The sequence below is a fragment of the Hydractinia symbiolongicarpus genome, chromosome 12, assembly GCF_029227915.1.
Source record: "Hydractinia symbiolongicarpus strain clone_291-10 chromosome 12, HSymV2.1, whole genome shotgun sequence".
In the NCBI taxonomy this organism is placed as follows: Eukaryota; Metazoa; Cnidaria; class Hydrozoa; order Anthoathecata; family Hydractiniidae; genus Hydractinia; species Hydractinia symbiolongicarpus.
In genome coordinates, this window is record NC_079886.1 from 18,814,347 (window position 1) to 18,833,535 (window position 19,189).

Below are 19,189 nucleotides of genomic sequence, written 5' to 3' on the forward strand. Positions count from 1 at the left end.
AAAAAAGGGGATGCGTCGACTCGGATGTAGCGAATGATCTTTATCTAAACCCTGACCTTTAACGCATTGTATTTTCCTCGTAGGCATCTCAAACTATTTTTTGGTTCTGTGCATTTCAGTTATTGTGGAAGTAGCGTAGGAAGAAAGAGGTAACTGCATCGAGAAAACATATACGATTTGTTTTCAGTGTTCAACACGTACAAATCTAAACCAAACCCATAGAAATCCCATTTATCAAATATAATAACGTATTGATTTGTGAATAGATGTTAAACAGCGCAAAATATTCTAACTACCCAATTGTTCTACACATATTGACTGAAATTTTCGCAGGACAAAAATTGCTAGTTCTTCTGCAATGTTACAGTGGTCAATTATATTCTTTATTGAGCCATGCCATCTCATAAAAACACATAAAAACGAAAAAACGAAGTATTTGTTTTTCTGCAAAAACTTCCCTGCATAAGTAACAAACGCAATCTGACACCATATTATACCGAGTTAAAAAAAGGTTAAGTTTATTTACACTGAACAATACGAAAGTGTCAAACAAAACTTGTAGAACACGAGTGACTTACACGAAATAGATATATCAAATGCTCCGCTTTAAACTGAAAGTTCTGATGGAAATAAATAATTACAATTGTCGACAACTTTATTTGAAAAATTTTGTCCCCTGTCGCATGTATGGCTTAAAATGCACGATGTTAACCAGTACGAAATCATACACATGGTCACATCTTTTCATTTTTTTGAAACATACGCGTCTTCTGGCAACAACTGTATGTGTCAACAGCCTCTAAAATGTCGGCCATAACTCGAAGTGTAACGTTCAAAGAGACGGGTGTTGATTATGTTCTTTCTCAGTTCTTGGAGAAGAAAAGACCATCTAATTTTCCCATTTTTGCATAGCTTTCGGCTGATTAGCGGGATCAAAATGTTCCCCCGTGCTTCCTTTAACACCTACATCCATTGTGGAGGATCCAGATTCCGAAGCCTTCGCAAATCTGTTGTATCCAGACTAAAAAAATCAATAACTAATCAATAATAGGCAATCAATAATAGTCAAAGTCACCCACTTTCCTCATTACATAATAACCACTAACACGTTCTACATGGTGACGCAAAGAACAACTTTCCACTGGTTTCATTATTACTCAGAGTTTAAGGAACAATGCATGAAAAGTTTACTTATAAGTCCTTTTTCGCCAACTTATTACGCGGTCTATTACGTGACGTTACCTCAAAACATAACGAAATAATCTTTTTAAAGGATGGAAATAAAACTTCGGAAGAGACGATATCACCTGCATATAGAAGCATGTGCAGTTGATTTCGTTTTTTTTTGTTGTTGATTTTTTACAAGGAATTGAAATCATAACGACGTGATTATAAAAAATAGTTTTAATGGTGAGGTCTAACATGTAATCAAATGTATTGAATGTAAAGAAAAAGTGGTTGATGGAATTTAACACATGAAGAAATTGGCAAACACTGAGGTAAGCACGTTTGCACTTAACACAAATAAACAAATAATAATAACAACAACAATGGCTACAACAACAACATTAACAACAACATCAACAACAACATTAACAACAACAACAACATCAACAACAACGTCAACAACAACAGCAATAAAAACAATAACAACAACAACAAGAACGACTGCAACGAAATATCAACATGAATTGATTACCTTAAATGCTGACTTTAAGTTCGCAAGTCGACTATTTCCCAGGGTAGAGGCCGACATTGAATACGATGTTAACAACGATCTAGACGGTCGTTTGCCGGCAGAATTTCCAACGGTTAATTCTTCTTCGTCTGCTAGAGATACCTTTGGAAATAAAAGTTGGAAAATAAGATTTGATTTTTTGTTGTTGTGAGAAAAATGTAAGCCTAGTTTTTAAGGTTTTGAAAATTCTTTAAATATCCAGATGATCTAAACTGCTATTATTATTATTCTGAATATTTATACAGGGTATAGCCACTTCAGTGTTGGAAACAGTGTTATCAATGTGGGTCCTGTGCTCGGAATGTATACATTCAGAATACACACCGGCAATACCTACCCAATTTCCCTCACATGGCACGGGTTGAGCCGCAGCTGTGGTAAAGGTTGTTTAGTTGCACAAGAGAATAGAGTATTTACATTGTTAACGTGATAAGTTTTGTCTTAGCAAAAAAGTCTAATCTTCTCATTCAGCACACAACGTAAATATTCTGAGGTTTCAACTCGAGTATTATATTTCGTTCTAGCATGAGCCAATTAAATTTTTTTTATTTTTTTTTTCTCAAATATTTAAATTGGAAAAATACACTTTAACTTCAGCAAGAAAAAACCAGCCAACAAAAAACAAACATACCTCATCATTGCCACCACTCGGCTCCTCATGACCTAACCCTGGCCGATCACGTGGTTTGAACTCTTTATTTGCAGCTTTTTTATTTTGCCGAGCACGTGTTTTGCGGAACCATGGGTTCTAAAACATTACGAAAATTAGTAGGATATACGCTAAAAACTTGATCGCGTTTTGTGGAGTTTTATGTAAAAAGGAAGTTGAGAGGGTAATAACAAAGAAAATGAACAGCGAGGGATATTTTACACTGCTTGCCTTTTTTAAGACGGTAGATATGGCTTGCGAAAAAAAATATCTTAGAAGAATTTAGGCGGTTTCGGTGTCCACATTTAGAAGAAGACACAAAATAAAACGCATAAAAACATTTCATATAGATTTTGCCGAAATTTTAGAAGGTAATAAAGAGACACATTAACACTAGTAATCAAACATTTCGTTCCCAGAGACCAACAAGTTAATTATATTAACCTGATATGTAGTAATCATGTAAATATAATTCATTGCTTTATACTGACCAGCATTGGCAGTTGGATAAAGCCTCGTTAATTATTTTTAACTTTTAAATCGATAATTTCAAAGTTTTACGTTATTTAAGAAATTTATGGAGTTGTGACCAAGAAGTGTACAAAACTAGAAAAAAATAAAACATCTAATTACCTTCATCGCTAAATCCAACAATTCATTAGGGACTCTTTGATTCGCTCCTTCCTACGACGAAAATGTACGAAATAAAATGAACACGGTCTAAATTGTAAAGTAAACACTTATTTTTCGACCAACCAGAATTTTATTGAATAAAATAATAAGATGTATTTTCTCTTTTTAATTTAGTAGTTTTCTTCTCACGCAAAAGCTAGCTTTGTAATATTGGAGATTTCACGAAAAGATTTTTGGTGAGAATATTAATTTTTAATTGTTTTTTTGCGTAAAACGAACGCGGCTGCAAAATAGAAAAAAAAGATTAGTTAGTGCAAGAAAAAATCCAAAATTAACTTCATAATCCACAACGATTACTTAGATCGAAGTGTGATGCTATTGAAGTATGCTTATATTAACCAATCAGAACACACAGATAAATGCATGGAACATCAATGTTTCTCTTTTCGCACTTTGTACTGTACAACATCTGTTAACGGAAAGAACGATACGTCTAGTGACGTCATTGACGAGAAAATTACATATCACAAAACAGAACAAAACTAATAAGCTTTATCGAAGGTGTTACGTCTTCATCCAAACGATGTTGAGATCTTATTCGAGAACTGTAAAACTTACTTATTAACCAGTGTAGATAGCATAAAATTAGAAAGTCTTAAACGCGACAAAGACGGCGACGAAAACAACGACGAGGACGATGGTAACTATAGCAACGAAAAATATTGACAGCAGGAGAATTGCGACCTATTTTCAACTTTTAAAAATGAACTAATCACAATAGACAATTAGGAAAAATACTCAAATGGATTTACGACATATTTTTAACAAGAAAAATCTCGCTATTATAATTTACAAAAAGTTATAACTGCTCATCATAATTATTCACAAATAAAAAAACCCGTGACAATTCTACTCTTATTGATGATTTTTTTTCTCTTTTCCAATTTAGTTGTTTAAATCCCAGCTAAGCGAGAGATTTGTGTCTGTGTGGAATAAATTGGAACAAATTTGACCAACATTCGGTCCGTACTTTGTTTATTTCCGTCTACCTCCTCCTCTTTCCTTTACACCAACAATAACATGTAGCCGATAGATGGTTTTTTAATGAAATATTGAAGTGCGAAATAAAGTTAACACATTAATCTATCACGTGGTTAAAAAACAAAAATATCAAGCATATGGAAAAACTTTGCAAACTAGCGAATGGCCACCTTTTCTTCACAACTATCTTCTGATTCAATTTTGCTTTCCTTCGAAAATAAAAATGTGAAGAAAAAAATAGACGAGTTGGTAAGTAAACTTTTGATTTGCTTATTTATTTGACATACTTATACATTACTACGTCTTGTTGATCCTCGATAAATCCATGTTCTTGTGAAAATTTTATTTAGTTATAAATTTTTCAGCACTTTCAGTAAAAACAGTTCTCGTGAGATTTGCATATTGTCGTGTCCAGACCTGATTTTCATTGGTCTCCTTGATGACGGCAGGATTACACATAATCAAATTCTGTATGACGTCCTCAAGTCATACAGAAAATAATTTTTTACCGCCAGTATTAAATATACAGTCAAAAACAAATCACACGAATCACAAAAACGAAACACAAAATACAAAACACTATCTAGATCAATAAGGCGCATTGGGCAAGATAAAAAATTTATGTTTATGAAAAAGAATAACAAACACAGTGAAACGTATTTACAAAATGATAAAAAAAAATTTATCATGCACATTCAACAAAGAGAAAAACATCTCTCTAGTTAAGTCTCTAGACAGCCATAAAGTATTTACTAGAAGAAACCATTTAAATTATCTTTGTTTTGTAAATAATATATCGAATTAAAGCATTGAATATCAACTAAAAATATGTACGCAAGTATTATACGTTTTGTCTCCATGAAATCCCAATACTGTGACAGACATGCACGAGGTTTATTATTTACAAAACGAAAACTACGCGGAGTCTGTATAATTCTACTTGTTATTCGAAATAGTTACGTTTGCTTGTCGGAATAGTTGCATCTGCTCGTCGAAACAGATGCAGTTGCTTCTTGAAACAATTGTAGTTATCTGTCGAAACAATTACGTTTTAGTGTCGCAACAGTTACGTTTGCTTGTAGGAACAGTTACGCGGGTAGTTCTTCGTAAATACTTATTTAATTTTCGGTATTTTGTTTTTGCGTGGAAATAATTAGTCTGTTTACAACATTATGCCATCTCATATCATGACAAACATTCTACAATTTCCGAAAAGAAAAAAAACGCGATAAGAAGGTTACGGTAGCGCGCAAAAACACCACTTGATGTAATCATACGTGCTACTTTATTGTTTTAGATAAACGAAATAAAAAGACTCAGAAAAACGAACTGGATTTAACAAATAGGAACACAAAAAAACTTTAGTGAGTATGAGCTGTGTCTACATATGGCCACACGTGAGTGGAAATTTCGGTCAAATTGCACTCGTTATTCTTACCTGTGTTGCTATGACAATTTCTATACCTGGCAACATCTTAACCGGTTTTATTGTCATCCGAAATGAAACGTTACGAAACGAACCCGCGTATCTATTGATATGCTCAGTGTGTTTAGCAGACATTATCGTGTCTACGATAACTCAACCATTTTTTATCGCTACCATGCTTTTGGGAACGCGAAAATCGTGCAACCTTGATAATACGTACTTCTCCTTTGCTTGGGTCTCTTCAGTATCATCAGCACTAGGCGTAATAACAATCACATTCGATCGCTACCTTTACATCGTCCATCCTCTACACTACCGAACATACATGACACAACGTCGCGCCATTATGATGATAACCGTTGTATGGGCGATCGCCATTATGTTTGGCACGCTTCCACTGTTATGGCACAACTCCTTGGTACTTCACACAATCACACTAGTTGTGCTTGTTGTGATATCTGTTTTCATGGCTTACACTTACGGGCGAGTATACATAAAACTGAGAACTACCAAGGAACCACCAACACTAAACACTGCGTCGAAAAAGCGGAAATTAAAAAGCCAGAATCAAGCCACTCGAACAGTTTTACTTGTCGTTTTGGCATTTTTTGGATGTTGGTATCCATGGAGTATCATAAGTTTCGTGATCGCCCTACACGATGCTATGCCAGGCTTGCAGTCGTACGCAGTTAATTCGTATGTGTTGAAGTTACATTGGATTTCGCTTACTTTTGGCTACTTTAACAGCGCTCTTAATGTTTTTATTTACAGTCGAAAAAATACAGTGCTACGTTCCGCAATAGCAAAATACTTGCGCTGCAATAGCGTTCGAGCAGAATCGAATCTCGCCGAACACAAGTCTCCGAAAAAAGACGATACGACAAAGCCGCGCGCAGCTAGTGCTTTTAGCATATTTCTTAAAGACGAGAAAACAAAACAACCTAATCGTAAAGATAAAAGAGACATAGTGATGATCAATGATATACATTGTGCCACTCAAATCGTTGAGTTCACGTCACGGATGGCGAAATCTCAAATCAATCAGATGCCGGCGATAAATCTTAGAAAGAAGGAAACATATATATGGCCGACAAAAATGACAACATATAATTTTAATCATAAACGACGTTCTGAGACAATGATCACAGTCTTGTCTCTAAGTTAGAATGTGGTTTCATTGCACACACCGATATAGAATTACACGTGGAAAAGGTGGGGTGAACAGAGTGTATGAAATCTTTAAGCACTTGAGTCTTTACACAGAGAAATAAAATATATATAAATGAACAACACTTACCAAGTTTCTGACTAGATCAGCAGCAAAATGAGTATCTTGCGCTGTGATTAGCGTGTATGCAATACCCTTTCCACCTAGAATGAAATAGCAAATATGTTATTTTTTTATCTTAAACCACCCTCACTTTATAAAACAACAGTATCTGAACTTCCAACTAAAAAAATATATGTAATTTTTAGTTGATTTGTTGCTTAACAATAAAACCTTTTTCGGACCAATCTGCTAATCCAAGCTAATCAGAAATAATACAACAACAAAATAATTGGGTTAAGGTTAGATAATATTCACAAAATTCTGATGCTTAGAAAAATTCACTAAGTTATTCCGTATCTCAGGTTTTCGTTTGACAAAAAAATTTACCATGTGTATACAACGTTGTTTAGCACTAAGCATGAGAGCGGAGGAAAATAATGCTCGCAACTGATTAACATTTGGACATAATACAATCCTTTGCGCATGCGCACATACCTGCTCTTCCTGTCCTTCCAATCCTGTGTGTATGCGTGGTAATGTCTCTTGCTACGTCATAATTGACCACAGTTTTTATTGATGGAATGTCAAGACCACGTGCTAAGAAATCATGGAAATACATGTAAGAATTGAACCCCAACGAAGTCAGATACTTCAGGGCACAAGAAGAACACTAATAGGAAAATTGTTTTTCTGAAGTCAATTAGGTCCTGAAATATCACAGTCCTTCTTACCGTTTCATTTTGGAAGAAAGGCATAACTGTCGTACACCTTTTCAACAAAAAGCTAGAAACACACATCACTGTAAAAGCAATTTTGTCACTCCATCTGGCTTAAAAAACTGACCGGGGTTGTGCATAACAAATAATGTACGATTGTAATGGATATTTTAGTTTAGATCGCGATTAAATAATGGTTCAATTTATCCACAGAAAAACAGATTGTTACGTTTAAGCAAACCTAACAATCTGTTTTTCTAGGGATAAAATTGAAACACACATAAAACTAGAATGAGATTAGCGATGTTACATACCTTACTTGTATCAATTTAACAGCGGTATTAATTTACCCTTTTTTAAATTATCCTTTTTCGCGCGAAACAAGGAAATGTGGTTATTTTCGTGAAAGATTTATGAAATATGGTTATTCCTGTGAAAGATGTATAAAAGGACCTAACAAGTGGTGAATCCAAAATGAGTGTGAAAGATAAATGAATCGATTTTTATATCATCGTTCTGGATCTGTTTTGTTCGTGAATTTTATATTTAGAAGACGTTTGTGTTACATGAAAAGAAAAAAAAACATTATATTTCTTACTTAATTCATAAATAATTATACATAATATACAATATATATCTTAAATATTTTATTTTTCAAGTTTTAAGTGCGCGAAAATTTAGGCGCGCGAAAATTTGGGTGCGTGAAAATTTAAGCCGCGCGAAAATCAACACTAGCGCGAAAATTAATACAGTTGCAAAAAGGTAACTCGATGGAAACTTCATGTTGACAGAAGCTCTTACATCAGACGATAAAATTTCTTCAATTTACTTCGGATTTACCTTGATTGCTATGCAAATTTATTAAGTCTAAAATACTGGCTACACAGTCAGATCAAAATATGACGTCATACCTGCAACATCAGTGGCCACCAAGATTGGAAACTCTCTGTTTTTAAATTTCTTTAAAATATCGTTTCGCTCAAACTGATCAAAATCACCATGAATAAGACCCACTAAAACAAAAGAAAATACATTTTATGAGAAGAAGAGAAAAACTTTTGAAGGATTTAGCATAGCGAAATCAATACACTACTTGTGGCTGAGGCTAGATGCTCTTATTTTTTTTAAAAGAATTGAACCTAAAATTGTTATCGTGTTCTTAAATAAATATAATACAATAACTGTATGTGCAAAAAACGAAAACTTTCCTATTACATGAAACAAAAGAAACGTCTCATTGTCAACATTAATGGTTACATCTATTTGTGACACCAAACTTTTGTTTTATTTTGGTTTTAAAAAAAATTGTAACCAAAGACCGGCTTCTTTTTTGGTTTAAAAAGAGAAAACTATTTTCCTGACATTTTGCTTTTTGTATAAAATCAAACTAAATGCACCCACGTTGATGTCCGTTCTCTTTTAAATTCTTTGCAACTTCTTCACTGTTGGTTTTCTTTGTAACGAAGATTAAAACACTTCCTCCTGCAAAGAAAAGTTGAATTCATACAGAAGTCCCTGATAGAGACTTTACGACACAAGAACTGAAACTATCTGTAATGCGGTGTTGTCAATGACTTTTTTGAAACCCCTTGTATAAATTAAACGAAAGCGACAACGTGAAACTAAAATCAAAACAACACGGCTACTGTCAAAATTGAAAAATTAAACTTATATTTATATATTTATTTATTGCCCACTTTTATCAGTAGTATTTTTATATCACATTTCTACTTCAGTAAAATCTTCTTCGTTTAACCCACAACCTTAAGATGGTTCGCTTCAAGTCAAAGGGAGGGTTACCCTGATCTGCATAATATTCCCTACGTCGTAGACGACACAAAAATAAAACAACAAAAACAAATTAACAGCAGCAACAACAATAACAACAACAACAATAACAACAACAACAACGACAACAACAAGAACAACAAGAGCAGCATCAATAACATTTACCTGAAGTGAATTCAACAACGTGACTAAGCAACCACGTCCACTTTTCGTGTCCGTTCCTCATCACTTCCACGGCTTGTACAACATCCTCGTTCGCCTATGTTAAGAAAATCACCTTACATTCAGCTTCGTTGTAAAAAAAATCTTTAAGCATAATAGGAATGGTGAGCTTCTACCTGTGTAAAGTTCTCACACATTCATGATCTTAAACAGAGTTGGATTTAAATCTTACAAGTACCCCATGCTTAGACTGAACAGCTTAGTGGTAATATTTTTAAAATTAAAACAATCTTCCAACTTTTTTTTCAAAAAAACATGCTGAAGCATACACAAATGCACGCCACATGGCATTACAAACCTCTCCAAGTTCTCCCACGACTATACGAACTGGATCGGATAAAACATCCCGACAAAGCCACTCAATCTTTTTTTTCATGGTTGCACTAAAAAGTAAACCTAAAATTGAAAACAAACAAATTAGGCTGTTCTAACCAACAGTCTAATCTTCACAAGCAAAAAAATCTAGTCAAAACAATAATATAAATAACAATATAATTTTCAGGATAGATAGAACAAGACAAAGTATATTATTATGAGAAAAACATCTCAAAGTAAATTTAGTTTAATATTACATGAGATGTGTTAAAGTTCTTATTCCAAGATAACAATAATACACTGTGAATTCCAAATGCTTTAATCCTCACTCTCGCTCTGACTCAAAACTACATTTGGTAAAGCATACATCCAGGCTGGAGAAAGTTTAATTCTTTTCTAACGCTAAACTTGATAAACAATGCAGTTGTAACACTCGTCCCAAAAAGAACCTGGATATCTTCAAAAAATAAATGCATTTTAAATGTTTTTGAATTTTTACAAAAATCTTTTTACATGTTTGAAAAAAGAGTTATACTTTCTCCAGGATGAATAGATGTGAAATAAATAAAATATCTTTTTTTATTTATTTTTTATTTATTATTTTAAGAAATTAAACTTACATTGGCGATCCGGTCTAACATTGGTTGCAATTGAACGAACTTGTGGCTCTAAAGTTAAGTTAAAAGAATTAAAAATATATTAGTTTATTGCAAACTTGACTACAGATTAACAAGAAGCATTGGGAAATAGGTTGTTCTTTTGACTGACATAAACCTTTATTAAGAAACCTGTGCACAAAAATTAAAAATAAATGGCAGTTACCAAAACCCATATCAAACATCCGGTCGGCTTCATCAAACACTAGATATGTCACTCTAAGAAAATTGGTTGCCTTTGCTTTGATCAAATCAATTAGTCGCCCCTGAAAGATGGCATAAAACAAACCAGTAATTATTAATATGCACATACATCCTTAAGAAAATAAAACCGTCAAAAAAGGTAAGTCCAGCACATCACTTACTGGAGTACAAACTGCTATTTCAGCACCTTGTTGGAGTGCCTTTGTTTGTTCCCATTTGCTCCCTCCACCATAGCATGCAACAGACTAAAATTAACAAGAATTTTTTCCATTTGAAGTAATAACATTTTTGACATAAATACATTTTTATTAAAAACTACAGTATTTTTATTACTGCTGGAGATGCAGAGAGGTTTGTCTCAAGAAAAATTTTTTTCCCTCATATTTGCAGAATTTTTTTCACAAATTAATTTCACTGTAGAATCCTTCTTATGCATTTTAAATTCTTAAACAAATGTAGTTTTAATGGATAATTTGGTTATTAATAGATTATATTCGTGTCTCAACAAATAAGGCAACGTGACTTGAAATTCCTTTTTGTCTTCAAGATGAAAAAATTAATGCAACTAGAAAAGACATACCCGCAAATTATAACATTTTCCAAATCGTTTACACTCTGAGTGAATTTGCTGACACAGCTCACGAGTTGGTGCACATATGAGTGCTATTGGACCGTCTCCTGGTTTTAATTCTGCTTGTGCCATTACATGGACTAACATTGGCCACACAAATGCAGCTGTCTTTCCACTTCCAGTTTTGGCAATGCCAATAATATCTCGACCACTCAGTGCAACAGGTACTGCCTGTACAAAAAATGCATGCTATAGCAACTAACCAAATTAAAAGCATGCTGCAAATGAATTAAAATTAATAAACATATAGTGGAGCTTTGCAAGGAATGTGATAAAAATTTCCTCAGCCAAAATTTTGACTTCTTCTCTCTTCAAACATTCCGGTGTGGTATGAAAAAGCATTCCAGCATCTAGCAATCCTATAATGCTCTTAATATAAAACAATAGCATCAAGATTGTTTGTGCATTAAATGACATAATTGTACTTAAATAATTTACCTGATATAAAAATTTTAACAATATTTTCAGGTGAAGGCATACAAGGTTCATAATCACCAGTAAACAGCATAAAATTACAAAAAATCTATATAACAGATTTTTCTAAGCAACTTCCAGTGTTTACATATGATATAAAATGTTTTTCTTAAAAAAATTAATCAAAATTTTATCTACCTGAGCTTGAATAGGAGTAGGTGTTGAATATTCAGATTTCCTTATAACACCCATCAGATGTGAATCGAAACCAAAATGAGCAAAACTTATAGCTGGCCTCACTGGTCCAAAACCGCTCACCTACATTACAACAGTTTTATAAAACATTTCAACAATTTATTAAGCAACCATAGGATATGTTTGGAAAAATTCTATTTACAACCAGAAGTAAAGCCACCTATATCTGAAAGTTCGTTTACCATCATTTCACAGCTTTAAACAGAAATGCCAGATGCTTACGTGGATATTTCCCCCCATTCTATCGTTCATGGAGATAATAAAACAAATGTTGTATTATTTGCCTTATTGGTGGTTTTTGAGTTATAAAATTGTTTTCCTTGCTGCAAACTAGTTGATGACTGATAAACAAACTTTTAAATATCAATTAGTCTATGGTCTGAGGGTAAAAATCATCAGCACCTTAATACTAATTTTACGTCTCAACTCTGCAACTGATGCTTCAGGCAATGTACTTATTTCCATATGTTCCTCGTAGAAATTGCGTTCAAAAGATGGATAATCAATCTGTAAAAAAACACATGTGAAAAATAAAGCTACATAATTGATTTTTAGATGCAGGTTGAAATAAAATGGGTACATACCTCAAAGTGATCCACTGGAGGCAATGGCACAATAATCTATACATAAAATGCAAAATATATATAAAGAAATGATTAAAAACACAAAACAAATATGCATCTTTCATAAAATGTCAATGCAAATTTGCAGAATTAGATAGCATTATATATATTGCAAGATCTTCAAGAAAAAATTGATACCTACAAGAAATCAATAATTTTCATAATAAAGATGAAAAAATAGTCTTAACTTAATGAACAGCTGCTAGTTAATAAGCCTATGGACAAAGTTTTGGTCTGACAAATTTTTGGTCTGGGAGCCATTTTGACCAAAATTAATTTGAGCTATTAATATGAGACGTATATTTGGACCTGTGTTTTTAAAAAATATTGATATAAAAAAAATTGGTAAACTGAACAAAAATATTTATTACCTTTGACCTCTCTGGTGCAATAGGATTTCCATCACTATCGTATTCAATCTCGTCTTCATCTTCAGGATAGGGTATGAGTGGAATATCTTTACGAGCATTGAAATATGATTCCTGGTCATCCTCCTCATCAAATGCCATGTGCTTTTCATTCTTCTTTCTAAAAAATATATTTACCTTAAGAATGAGCACAGATTATGCATACATTATTGCAATGCATAGCATTGAACACCAATCTTCTGCAACAACTACATAGTGGAGTGAAGGCATTCAAGATAAAATAACTCCATATGATTTCATCCATAGAAATATGGTAAAAAAGGCTGCAGTCAGGCAAATAATCATTCGTTCACAATCAAACAAATAAATGATTACGCTAGCGGTAAATAATAATGCTTAAAAGTTTGTTATCAAGATTTTTTATTAAATAAAAAATCGATCTAAAAGTTGTTTATTCTCATTGCAAAAGCCTAAAGTAACAAAATTGTATCATGAAATATACAAGAGAGATAACTAGTAAAAAGAATTATTGTTTCAATACAATAACTTAGAATAAATAAAAATCTCCTAATAAAACAACAAAATAAAGCATCTGTAATGAAGATTTTTCCCTTACTTTTCAGGATAAACAAACTATTTACTTGTTCCAGACACTTTATTTGACCTATTTAGCACACCCTACATTATTATGGGCTTTCTTACTTTATGCTTACACTAAAAGCTAAAAGGTGAAACAAACACCCCTTGCATTAAACACGTTTCTCCCTTTAGTTAGAATTTGCAACACAAAAAAAAAAATGCCCAATTTCCAATTTCTAATATAACTTATATTCTGTGTGAAAGGCAACAACAATCCATCAAATTTGATCCATGTATCAGAATAGTATAAATGCATATTTCTATCCTTGGGCCTTGGTCGCGTGGAAGGAAACTTTAATAATAATTACTGTACTATAATTTTTGTTTTATGTATACTTTAACGGCACAGTTTTCTTTTTTAGGGAAAATACGCACAAAAGATGCAATCCACATTGGCCATGGATACTGAGAAAGTTTTTAATCCACTACTGGTCACAAGTCGGTCGATGTCAAATACAAAGATTTTTGAAGAACATGAAATATGTTTTATAGAATATATCATGCGATGTACCACTATACCACACACCAATATACCAAATTACTCCAATACTGTTGTTTTTTCTGTTCTAATTTATTGTTAGGAAGATATGCAAAGAGATATAAAATACAGTAGCACACGAAAACTACATGGAACATTAAAAAAGAAGAGTAATTTTAGAGAACAAAGGCTTACCGAGATGATTTTAACTCGGCTTCCTCTTTCTCAAGGGTTTCCTAAAAACATAAGCAATCAACATAATGTAGTGTAAACAAAATAAACAGTGAATGGTTGAAACTAAACTAGACAAGTATAATTAAATTAGTGTGTTTTCATAAATATATGTTGTTTTAGAAGATTTATTGCGTATTCATGCAATACTTATCACAAAAACATGCTATTACCCAGAATACAACAACAGAACCTAAAAAGTATACTTAACAAAATAAAGGATCAAATGAAAAAAATTCATGTTTTTTAATATACAAAACACATAGTATAAACTTATTTTCTGATTTTACATAAAATACATTAATCCACAAGTTCAAAAAACGAAAACTGATAAATTTTATTAAAAGTATATACTCATTTGTGAAATATATAATGAAGATATTTTAGATTTCATATGCATGTTTCACTAACATTCAAAATTTGAATAAAGTATTTTACCTCCACACCTGCCATAAATTTATCAAGTTCATCTTCATCGCTGGATTCCTCAACTTTTCGTTGAGGTTCAGGACTGTCAGCACCTTTTTGGTACATACAATCATCATCTATAGTTATCTTTTTAGGTGGTGGAACATTGATCGGTCTTGTTGGCATCACTTCGTCATCAACATCCCAACGACTAAAAAAGCAATCTGAAGTGAATGAAGTTAATCAAAATTTCTAAATTCGTTTAAGTAACTAACCAGACACATATGGGAAATTAATTCCAGCATGTAAAGCGTTATTCATTCCTCTTGCTAAAAAACAATCATACGTTTTCTTTCTTTTTTTCTTTGGCTTTACTGGTTCAGGCTCAGACTCCTCGGTTGTAGGATTCAAAGGATCATATAAATCATCCTCAGTAAAATTAGCACCAGATGCCTGTAAATATTTTTTTTCACTGTCATCAGTACGAAATTTTGGTAAAGATGATTCAGAAGAAGAAACGAATTGCTGAAATGGTGCAGCTTTTCTTGAATCTGCAGAATCTTTCTTCAAAGAAAACCCAGAAAAACCGAGTGGTTTAAATTTATTACGATTCATTTTTAAAACTAAAATTAAACAATCATAACATAAAGAAAGCAGCTCACAAAAATCATTGTTATAAGTCAATTTGCTAACACATCTGGTAAAGAAGTAATAGATTCCTCAGACGTAATACACAACAAGGCTTGATAAATCTTAGTACGTCTCCTTGTGTACATTGTATGTTACTTAGGTGCGTTAGTGTGTACCTAAGTAACATACAAGCACCTTCATGCACCTCAAAAACTTATAGGCACATGCTCATGCCATTTATGCACCTAACTATACATGCATATAGCAAAGTAGACATGTCTCACAGCACCTCAATATTAATTGTGTTAATTTTTATTTCTAATAAAACATTTACAATCCATTTTAAAAAATGCAAAATACATTTTCAATAAAGTTTATATCTGGCTTATCAACTTTGAAAAGACAAGAGAAGGTATAGGATCAAAAATAAATAGACATATTTGACAATTGAACTTTTAAAGCAGCTTGAAATTGACAATATTGATTTTTATGTACACAGACTCACCCATGTTGTGCAATGTGCATGCCAGGTGCCCACACACAAGTGTGTACATAATTCCTGAAGCCCTGATCTTTTCTTTCTAAACAGTCAAGATCTTTCTGTTTCACTGCCCATGTGCACAACACAGGGCTTTTTACAGAGGCCTCGTACAACCTATACATATAAGTTGCTTAAAATGTTGTCACCTGCTAAGTTGCTTAAGATGTTGTCACCTAGTGTGACGTGATTTTAAATAATACTAAAAGTCAATTTTTTGGACTGTGCATTAATATATTAAAAACCCCTCTGAGTTAGTTCTTAATGAGCAATCCAGTGAAAAAATACTTATCGAGGCCAAAACAACTTTTAAGTGCTGCAAGATAGGGACAAAATAACGCAAGTACCACAATTTTTTTGTAACATATGCATCAGGGCTTTAAAAATTCAAAATCTCTTGGTACACGTCTTTTTGTATACCTCTAGTATGATCAGGTACACGAGTGTGTACCCTAAATTTTTGTACACCTCAAAACCTTGTAGTCATTAGTAAAACACATGCCATATTTAATTCTTGTCCCAATAGAAAATTTGCAAATGTGAATCTGTGACGCGCAAGATCAAATCATGTTGCTAGGGTCGCGAAAAAGAGAGAAGGACCAGGGATTCACAAGCCTACCAATAAGAAAATAATAAAACGCTGGTTTATCAACAATGAGAAGAGAAGATACAGGATGATGATTAAATAGAAATGTGATTTCATTGATGGAAACCACATACAATTTCAATGCTTAGTTTAATGGGGTTTTTTTTGTACAAAAGTAAGCACTTTACCCAATGCCATTTAGATTTCCACAAGGTGTAACCAAATTTGGGCCTCAAAAGTAGGGAAAATTGGTCAATTTTTAGGTAAAAAGGTCAGAGAGGTGGTTTCAGGCTATAATTTTTCGCTAAATGTAAAAAAAATCTGCAAAACTGGTACATGATGCATAGAATTTATGAACTACAGTACAGTCTGAATGTAATCTACCGCGTACACGCTAATATCACACCTTTGCGTGGAGGACGGCAGTCGTTTGTCTTTTGTTATAATTAAATCCCTTAAGCGTTTTACAAGTTTATATTTGCGTGTTAAAAAACAATGCGCTCGCGAAGAAATATCGGAGCAATTATATTTCTCCTAATAGCGAGATGCATTGTGTAAATGTATTGATAAGCTATTCCCTTAAGTATTAGCGTGAAGTAATTAAATAATGAAAATCTTTCGTGAAGTTTTATAATACATTGCACGAGAATGTATTGTTGATTTAATTACTTAAAAAGATTCCAGCGCGTTTAATCTAAGCAACATACGAGAAGCATTGTTCACAACTATTAAATGCCTCTTTTCGTTTTTAAACTTTTAAAATGCGATTTAAAAAATATTTCTATCGCCGCTATTCGTTTTTAAACTTTTAAAAAGGGATCTAAAAAAACATTTCTATCGCCGCTTTTTGATTTTAAACTTTTAAAAAGCGATCTAAAAAAACATTTCTATAGCCGCTTTTCATTTATAAACTTTTAAAATGCGATCTAAAAAAACATTTCTATCGCCGCTTTTCGTTTATAAACTATTAAAATGCGATCTAAAAAAAATTTCTATCACCGCTTTTCAATTTTAAACTTTTAAAAAGCGATCTAAAAAAACATTTCTATAGCCGCTTTTCGTTTATAAACTTTTAAAATGCGATCTAAAAAAACATTTCTATCGCCGCTTTTCAATTTTAAACTTTTAAAATGCGATCTTAAAAAAACATTTAATTACTGCAATTAAAATTTTCAAAAGAGTTCGCGCAAAATAGATTGCTAAAATTAATCTTGCAACCTATTATGATTAAACAATCGATCGCGTGGGGTCATTGTTTATCAGGGAGGCAATTATTTTCGTAAAAAACAAAAGCTATCCCAATGTTATTGTTCTGTGTAACTATTCATCCGAGTTTCGCGTCCGCGGTAGATTACATTCAGACTGTACTGTATACAACAGAATCCGTATAAAATGAAAGTATATGCAATCTAATTTTATGATTTATATAATTTCAAACATAAAACCCAGAAATTTGTTAAAAATGGCCCGGAAAGGTCCTAAAAGAACAAATATTCAAACAATCATAAAATCTTAACTGATAACCAAAATCGAACAAAATTTTCAAAAAATATCTAAAACCATAGTATCTTTAACATAAGTAAAAATCTAGTAATATTGGAAACCTCACTTTCTTTCCTTATTGAGTATTGCCTTATTCTTACAGAAAATGGCTCTTAAACATTGAACTTTGTGAGATTTACTTCCATTTTAAAAGTAGCATGAAATTGACAGCATCGACTTTTATGTGCACCTTAGATAAAGGTTTAGGTGCACACTAGGCTCTTACAAAATTAAGATGTCCAAATGAGTCCAACGCTATATTTTAATAAAAAACAACAGTATTCCTGTCCCAAATGGTATATAGTATATATATATACTCCACCACACATAGTAAGATTCACTGGTCTGGAGGTCATTAAACATTGAATAGATTTTTAGTGTTGTTTTCTGGTTTTCAATAATTTTACTGCTCATATTTTTATAATATCAATAACATTTAATCAATTTGAACATAATAAGAAACATTCAACCTAAGTGAAAGTTGTCTTACGCAGCACAAAAAGTACTAAGTTTTACTCTGAAATGTTGGTGAACTTTATTACAACCAAATGTCTTGTTCCAAGTAATGCAAAGTCTGAGTTGGTTGGTTGGACGGTCAAAGTTTCCCCCAAGAAAAGCCTGCATTCAAATATAAAACATAGTTTCCGATTGCAGTAAAGAATCAAAGCCTTATCTTAGCCTTATCTACCTTTTCCCAGCTATTCAGGTCCATTCAGGGAGTTGTAAGTGTAAGGAGAGAGGTACAAATATATGAAAGGCAAAAACAATAGAGTATAAATAAGGTATGCACGATATAGCTACCTCACGTATTGGAACTATAGCTAGCCTAGATAGCTACATCACAATGAGTTGCACATGATTATCCAGCTCACAGAAATGCCAGCCATGCAAGCATAACTATCCGAAGACCGCCTAACCTTTTGCCGCAAATATACCAGCTTTGAAGATACAACGCGTTTTTTGTAACTGTTGTGAATTCAATACTGGTGTTGTTAACAAATTTCTTAAAATCGACAGTGACCGTTCCGACCCTTCGTAACCCTGTGACCCCGGACGTTTGTACCCCAAGGTCGCCATAAAATTTCGTACAACAAAAATTATGTTGTAACGGTACTAGATGTGCATATTTACATGGCTAGCGTCACTAATATCGAGAGATATACCCTGCCTATTATTTCCAGGAGGGAC

General features: G+C 32.9%; 2 protein-coding genes across 5 annotated transcripts; one reads left to right on the forward strand and one right to left on the reverse strand.

The window, feature by feature from the left end:
- Window positions 1-158: 158 nt before the first annotated feature.
- On the reverse strand, window positions 159-18,934 carry LOC130622649 (ATP-dependent RNA helicase DDX42-like). 2 transcript variants are annotated; one of them, XM_057438137.1, is made up of 21 exons: window positions 18,803-18,934; window positions 14,736-14,916; window positions 14,262-14,302; window positions 12,953-13,109; window positions 12,543-12,578; window positions 12,361-12,465; window positions 11,902-12,021; window positions 11,239-11,460; window positions 10,820-10,903; window positions 10,621-10,720; window positions 10,419-10,466; window positions 9,782-9,879; window positions 9,427-9,520; window positions 8,875-8,955; window positions 8,385-8,486; window positions 7,253-7,354; window positions 6,785-6,858; window positions 3,021-3,071; window positions 2,370-2,486; window positions 1,700-1,840; window positions 159-1,021 (listed from the first exon to the last, which is right to left on the reverse strand). In XM_057438137.1, exons 2-21 carry the CDS (start codon window positions 14,889-14,891, stop codon window positions 890-892), a joined length of 2,061 nt encoding a protein of 686 aa, XP_057294120.1. In that variant the 5' UTR covers window positions 14,892-14,916; window positions 18,803-18,934; the 3' UTR covers window positions 159-889. The 2 variants fall into 2 exon arrangements, with proteins under 2 accessions (XP_057294120.1, XP_057294119.1); XM_057438136.1 differs by lacking the exon at window positions 18,803-18,934 and adding an exon at window positions 15,052-15,531.
- LOC130622651 (adrenocorticotropic hormone receptor-like) lies at window positions 1,345-7,243 on the forward strand. 3 transcript variants are annotated; one of them, XM_057438139.1, is made up of 2 exons: window positions 1,345-1,499; window positions 5,359-7,243. In XM_057438139.1, exon 2 carries the CDS (start codon window positions 5,432-5,434, stop codon window positions 6,650-6,652), a length of 1,221 nt encoding a protein of 406 aa, XP_057294122.1. In that variant the 5' UTR covers window positions 1,345-1,499; window positions 5,359-5,431; the 3' UTR covers window positions 6,653-7,243. The 3 variants fall into 3 exon arrangements, with proteins under 3 accessions (XP_057294122.1, XP_057294124.1, XP_057294123.1); XM_057438141.1 differs by lacking the exon at window positions 1,345-1,499 and adding an exon at window positions 3,058-3,256; XM_057438140.1 differs by lacking the exon at window positions 1,345-1,499 and adding an exon at window positions 3,723-4,310.
- Window positions 18,935-19,189: the final 255 nt, after the last annotated feature.